Genomic DNA, 7500 nt, shown 5'->3' with positions numbered 1-7500 from the left:
CCTTTAGTCGTACCCTTATTCTACTCCTCCTCTGGTGATGTAGAGGTGAATCCAGGCCCTGTAGCCCCCAGCACCACTCCTATTCCCCAGGCCCCGTAGCCCCCAGCACCACACCTATTCCCCAGGCCCCGTAGCCCCCAGCACCACACCTATTCCCCAGGCCCCGTAGCCCCCAGCACCACACCTATTCCCCAGGCCCCGTAGCCCCCAGCACCACACCTATTCCCCAGGCCCCGTAGCCCCCAGCACCACACCTATTCCCCAGGCCCTGCAGCCCCCAGCACCACACCTATTCCCCAGGCCCCGTAGCCCCCAGCACCACACCTATTCCCCAGGCCCTGCAGCCCCCAGCACCACACCTATTCCCCAAGCCCTGCAGCCCCCAGCACCACACCTATTCCCCAGGCCCCGTAGCCCCCAGCACCACACCTATTCCCCAGGCCCTGCAGCCCCCAGCACCACGCCTATTCCCCAGGCCCCGTAGCCCCCAGCACCACACCTATTCCCCAGGTGCTCTCATTTGTTGACTTCTGTAACTGTAAAAGCCTTGGTTTCATGCATGTTAACATCAGAAGCCTCCTCCGTAAGCTTACTTTATTCAATGCTTTATCACACTCTGCCAACCCTGATGTCCGAGCCGTGTCTGAATCCTGGTTTAGGATTGGGCCCAACATTTTCTGACAAGATAGAACTGCCAAAGGGGGCGGAGTTGCAATCTGTGCCCAACCAATTAGAGCTTCTACTTTTAAAAATCCACCTTTCCAGAAACAAGTCTCTCACCGTTGCCACTTGTTATAGATCCCTCTCAGCCACCAGATGTGCCCTGGACACCATATGGGAATTGATTGCCCCAGATCTATCTTCAGAGATCGCACTGTTAGGTGACCTAAACTGGGACCAGCTTAACACCTCGGCCGTCCTACAATCTAAGCTAGATGCCCTCAATCTCACACAAATTATCAATGAACCTACCAGGTACCTCCCCAAAGCCTTAAACACGGGCACCCTCATAGATATCATCCTAACCTTCTGTAGCTCAGTTGGTAGAGCATGGCGCTTGTAACGCCAGGGTAGTGGGTTTGATTCCCGGGACCACCCATACGTAGAATGTATGCACACATGACTGTAAGTCGCTTTGGATAAAAGCGTCCGCTAAATGGCATATATTATTATATATTATATATTATTATATTAACCAACTTGCCCTCTAAATACACCTCTGCTGTCTTCAACCAGGATCTCAGCGATCACTGCCTCATTGCCTGCATCCGTAATGGGTCAGCGGTCAAACGACCTCCACTCATCACTGTTAAACGCTCCCTGAAACACTTCAGCAAGCAGGCCTTTCTAATCGACCTGGCCGGGGTATCCTGGAAGGATATTGACCTCATCCCGTCAGTAGAGGATGCCTGCTCTTTAAAAGTAATTTCCTCACCATCTTAAATAAGCATGCCCCATTCAAAAAATGTAGAACTAAGAACAGATATAGCCCTTGGTTCACTTGACTGCCCTTGACCAGCACAAAAACATCCTGTGGCATTCTGCATTAGCATCAAACAGCCCCTGCGACATGCAACTTTTCAAGGAAGTCAGGAACCAATATACACAGTCAGTTAGGAGAGCTAAGGCTAGCTGTTTCAAACAGAAATTTGCATCCTGTAGCACTAATTCCAAAATGTTTAGGGACTCTGTAAAGTCCCATAACTGGATCCCTACAAATCAGCAGGACTAGACAATCTGAACCCTCTCTTTCTAAAATTATCCGCTGAAAATCTTGCAACCCCTATTACCTGTTCAACCTTTCGTGTCGTCTGAGATCCCCAAAGATCGGAAAGCCGCAGTCAACCGCCTCTTCAAAGGGGGAGACACTCTAGACCCAAACTTTTATAGACCTATATCCATCCTGCCCTGCCTTTCTAAAATCTTCTAAAACCAAGTTAACAAACAGATCACCGAACAGTTCGAATCCCACCATACCTTCTCCGCTATGCAATCTGGTTTCCGAGCTGGTCCGAGCTGGTCATGGGTGCACCTCAGCCATGCTCCAGGTCCTAAACGATATAATATCCGCCATCGATAAAAGACAGTACTGTGCAGCCGTCTTCATCAACCTGGCCAAGGCTTTCGACTCTGTCAATCACTGCATTTTTATCGGCAGACTCAATAGCCTTGGCTTCTCAAATGACTTCCTCGCCTGGTTCACCAACTACTTCTCTGATAGAGTTCAGTGTGTCAAATCGGAGGGCCTGTTGTCTGGACCTCTGGCGATCTCTATGGAGGTGCCACAGGGTTCAATTCTCAGGCCGACTCTTTTCTCTGTATACATCAATGATGTCGCTCTTGCTGCTGGTGATTACCTGATCCACCTCTACTCAGACGATACCATTCTGTATACATCTGGCCCTTCTTTCGACACTGTGTTAACAAACCTCCAAATGAGCTTCAATCCCATACAGCTCTCCTTCCGTGGCCTCCAACTGCTTTAAAATGCATTACATTAAGCATCTCCAATCCAAAATTAAATCTAGAATCGGCTTCCTATTTCTCAACAAAGCTTTATTCACTCATGCTGCCAAACATACCCTCGTAAAACTGACTATCCTACCAATCCTTGACTTTGGCGATTTACAAAGACATTTACAAAATAGCCTCCAACACTCTACTCAGCAAACTGGATGTAGTCTATCACAGTGCCATCCATTTTGTCACCAAAGCCCCATATGCTACCCACCACTGCGACCTGTATGGTCTCGTTGGCTGGCCCTCGCTACATATTCGTCGCCAAACCCACTGGCTACAGGTTATCTACAAGGTTATCTACAAGTCTTTGCTGGGTAAAGCCCCACCTTATCTCAGCTCACTGGTCACCATAGCAGCACCCACCCGTAGCACACGCTCCAGCAGGTATATTTCACTGGTCATCCTCAAAGCCAACACCCCCTTTGGCCACCTTTCCTTCCAGTTCTCTGGTGCCAATGACTGGAACGAACTGCAAAAATCACTGAAGCTGGAGACTCATATCTCCCTTTAATCCAAAGGTCAAAGTTCCAAGTTGCTCCAAACATTAAACGCTCACTCCCCCTACAGGTTATCTACAAGTCTATGCTAGGTAAAGCCTAGTGGCTACAGGTTATCTACAAGTCTATGCCAGGTAAAGCCTAGTGGCTACAGGTCATCTACAAGTCTATGCTAGGTAAAGCCTAGTGGCTACAGGTTATCTACAAGTCTATGCTAGGTAAAGCCTAGTGGCTACAGGTTATCTACAAGTCTATGCTAGGTAAAGCCTAGTGGCCGGTTTTGAATGCATTTCCCAGTTCCCGACAGATGTCCAATTTCAAAGTCAATCTTGAGCGATCTGGATATGTTTAGTGTGTTGTGTGTGTGTGTGTGTGTGTGTGTGTTTCGCGAGGTGTGTGTGTACCTGCCACTGCACCAGAACAGAGGTAGTAGTAGAGGGTTTCACTGATACTATCACTGGAGCCTCCTCAGGAACTATACAGAGGGAGAGATGAAGAAAGAGAGATGGACAGATGGAGAGAGATGGACAGATGGAGAGAGATGGACAGATGGAGAGTTGGACAGATGGAGAGATGGACAGATGGAGAGAGATGGACAGATGGAGAGTTGGACAGATGGAGAAAGAGAGATGGAGAGAGATGGAGAGATGGACAGATGGAGATGGAGAGAGATGAAGAAAGAGAGATGGACAGATGGACAGATGGAGAGAGATGAAGAAAGAGAGATGGACAGATGGACAGATGGACAGATGGAGAGAAGGACAGATGGAAAGAAAATGGAAAAATCTTAATTTGGACAGATGGAGAAAGATCCTGTAGTGTGATAACAGCCTCCCTCCCTCCCACCCACCCTCCCTCCCTCCCTCCCTCCCTCCCTCCCTCCCTCCCTCCCTCCCTCCCTCCTTCTTGTCTCCTATCCTGTAGTGTGATAACAGCTCCCCGACCATCCTGAGTGTGATAACAGCCTCCCTCCCTCCTTCCTGTCTCCTACCATCCTGATGGATAGATGGACCATCCTGAGTGTGATAACAGAGTGATGGACCAGATGGACAGATGGAGATCCTGTAGATGAAGAGCCTCCCTCCCTCCCTCCTGTCTCCTACCATCCTGAGTGTGATAACAGCCTCCCTCCCTCCTTCCTGTCTCCTACATCCTGATGGATAACAGATGGACCATCCTGAGTGTGATAACAGCCTCCCTCCCTCCCTCCTGTCTCCTACCATCCTGTGGATAACAGCCTCCCTCCCTCCCTCCTGTCTCCTACCATCCTGATGGACCATCCTGTAGATGGACCAGAGTGGATAACAGATGGACCATCCTGAAAATGGATAAATCCTGGTGTGACAGCCTCCCTCCCTCCCTCCTGTCTCCTACCATCCTGTAGTGTGATAACAGCCTCCCTCCCTCCCTCCCTGTCTCCTACCATCCTGTAGTGTGATAAAGCCTCCCTCCCTCCTTCCTGTCTCCCTACCATCCTGTAGTGTGATAACAGCCTCCCTCCCTCCCTCCTTCCTCCCTCTCCTACCATCCTGTAGTGTGATAACAGCCTCCCTCCCTCCCTCCTGTCTCCTACCATCCTGTAGTGTGATAACAGCCTCCCTCCCTCCCTCCTGTCTCCTACCATCCTGTAGTGTGATAACAGCCTCCCTCCCTCCCTCCTGTCCCTCCCTCCTGTCCCTCCCAGCCTCCCTCCCTCCCTGTCTCCTACCATCCTGTAGTGTGATAACAGCCTCCCTCCCTCCCTCCTGTCTCCTACCATCCTGTAGTGTGATAACAGCCTCCCTCCCTCCCTCCCTCCTTCCCTGTCTCCTACAATCCTGTCCCTGTGATAACAGCCTCCCTCCCTCCCTCCTACCATCCTGTAGTGTGATAACAGCCTCCCTCCCTCCCTCCCTACCATCCTGTAGTGTGATAACAGTCCCTCCCTCCCTACCATCCTGTAGTGTGATAACAGCCTCCCCCCTCCCTCCCTCCCTCCCTCCTTCCTGTCTCCTACCATCCTGTAGTGTGATAACAGCCTCCCTCCCTCCTCCTGTCTCCTACCATCCTGTAGTGTGATAACAGCCTCCCTCCCTCCTGTCTCCTACCTCCCTCCCAGCCTCCCTCCCTCCCTCCCTCCTCCTGTCTCCTACCATCCTGTAGTGTGATAACAGCCTCCCTCCCTCCTTCCTGTCTCCTACCATCCTGTAGTGTGATAACAGCCTCCCTCCCTCCCTCCCTCCTACCATCCTGTAGTGTGATAACAGCCTCCCTCCCTCCCTCCCTCCTGTCTCCTACCATCCTGTAGTGTGATAACAGCCTCCCTCCCTCCCTCCTGTCTCCTACCATCCTGTAGTGTGATAACAGCCTCCCTCCTGTCTCCTACCATCCTGTAGTGTGATAACAGCTCCCTCCCTCCCTCCTGTCTCCTACCATCCTGTAGTGTGATAACAGTCTCCCTCCCTCCTGTCTCCTACCATCCTGTAGTGTGATAACAGCCTCCCTCCCTCCCTCCTGTCTCCTACCATCCTGTAGTGTGATAACAGCTCCCTCCCTCCCTCCTGTCTCCTACCATCCTGTAGTGTGATAACAGCCTCCCTCCCTCCCTCCTGTCTCCTACCATCCTGTAGTGTGATAACAGCCTCCCTCCCTCCTGTCTCCTACCATCCTGTAGTGTGATAACAGCCTCCCTCCCTCCCTCCTGTCTCCTACCATCCTGTAGTGTGATAACAGCCTCCCTCCCTCCCTCCTGTCTCCTACCATCCTGTAGTGTGATAACAGCCTCCCTCCCTCCCTCCCTCCTCCCTCCCTCCTTCCTGTCTCCTACCATCCTGTAGTGTGATAACAGTCTCCCTCCCTCCCTCCTGTCCCATCCTGTAGTGTGATAAGAGCCTCCCTCCCTCCCTCCCTCCTACCATCCTGTAGTGTGATAACAGCCTCCCTCCCTCCCTCCTTCCTGTCTCCTACCATCCTGTAGTGTGATAACAGCCTCCCTCCCTCCTTCCTGTCTCCTACCATCCTGTAGTGTGATAACAGCCTCCCTCCCTCCTTCCTGTCTCCTACCATCCTGTAGTGTGATAACAGCCTCCCTCCCTCCCTCCCTCCCTCCTGTCTCCCCATCCCTCCCTCCCTCCTTCCTGTCTCCTACCATCCTGTAGTGTGATAACAGCCTCCCTCCCTCCCTCCCTCCCTCCCTCCCCCTCCTTCCTGTCTCCTCCATCCTGTAGTGTGATAACCCTCCCTCCCTCCTTCCTGTCTCCTACCATCCTGTAGTGTGATAACAGCCTCCCTCCCCTCCCTCCTCTCCTACCATCCTGTAGTGTGATAACAGCCTCCCTCCCTCCCTCCTTCTTGTCTCCTACCATCCTGTAGTGTGATAACAGCCTCCCTCCCTCCCTCCTGTCTCCTACCATCCTGTAGTGTGATAACAGCCTCCCTCCCTCCCTCCCTCCCTCCCTCCTGTCTCCTACCATCCTGTAGTGTGATAACAGCCTCCCTCCCTCCCTCCCTCCTGTCTCCTACCATCCTGTAGTGTGATAACAGCCTCCCTCCCTCCTTCCTGTCTCCTACCATCCTGTAGTGTGATAACAGCCTCCCTCCCTCCCTCCTGTCTCCTACCATCCTGTAGTGTGATAACAGCCTCCCTCCCTCCTTCCTGTCTCCTACCATCCTGTAGTGTGATAACAGCCTCCCTCCCTCCTTCCTGTCTCCTACCATCCTGTAGTGTGATAACAGCCTCCCTCCCTCCCTCCCTCCCTCTCCTACCATCCTGTAGTGTGATAACAGCCTCCCTCCCTCCCTCCTACCTCCCTCCCTCCCTCCTTCCTGTCTCCTACCATCCTGTAGTGTGATAACAGCCTCCCTCCCTCCCTCCTGTCTCCTACCATCCTGTAGTGTGATAACAGCCTCCCTCCCTCCTTCCTGTCTCCTACCATCCTGTAGTGTGATAACAGCCTCCCTCCCTCCCTCCTGTCTCCTACCATCCTGTAGTGTGATAACAGCCTCCCTCCCTCCTCCTGTCTCCTACCATCCTGTAGTGTGATAACAGCCTCCCTCCCTCCCTCCTGTCTCCTACCATCCTGTAGTGTGATAACAGCCTCCCTCCCTCCCTCCTGTCTCCTACCATCCTGTAGTGTGATAACACCCTCCCTCCCTCCTGTCTCCTACCATCCTGTAGTGTGATAACAGCCTCCCTCCCTCCCTCCTGTCTCCTACCATCCTGTAGTGTGATAACCCTCCCTCCCTCCCTCCCTCCTACCATCCTGTAGTGTGATAACTCCTCCCTCCTTCCTGTCTCCTACCATCCTGTAGTGTGATAACAGCCTCCCTCCCTCCCTCCCTCCCTCCTGTCTCCTACCATCCTGTAGTGTGATAACAGCCTCCCTCCCTCCCTCTCCTCCCCTCCCTCCCTCCCTCCCTCCTGTCTCCTACCATCCTGTAGTGTGATAACAGCCTCCCTCCCTCCTTCCTTCCTGTCTCCTACCATCCTGTAGTGTGATAACAG

The 7500-nt window shown here is 52.5% G+C and overlaps 1 protein-coding gene across 1 annotated transcript in view; it reads right to left on the bottom strand.

Annotated features, from left to right (window-relative positions):
* Positions 1 to 7500, bottom strand: part of LOC127924014 (protein sidekick-1-like) — a 179850-nt gene that overhangs the window by 36502 nt on the left and 135848 nt on the right. The window contains 1 exon segment of the mRNA XM_052508362.1: positions 3422 to 3492. Within this exon segment, the coding sequence (XP_052364322.1) occupies positions 3422 to 3492 (71 nt within the window).

The sequence above is a fragment of the Oncorhynchus keta genome, unplaced genomic scaffold (assembly GCF_023373465.1).
Source record: "Oncorhynchus keta strain PuntledgeMale-10-30-2019 unplaced genomic scaffold, Oket_V2 Un_contig_349_pilon_pilon, whole genome shotgun sequence".
Classification (NCBI taxonomy): domain Eukaryota; kingdom Metazoa; phylum Chordata; class Actinopteri; order Salmoniformes; family Salmonidae; genus Oncorhynchus; species Oncorhynchus keta.
Note: the sequence above shows the minus strand (reverse complement) of the source record. Positions and strands in the feature narration are given on the sequence as shown.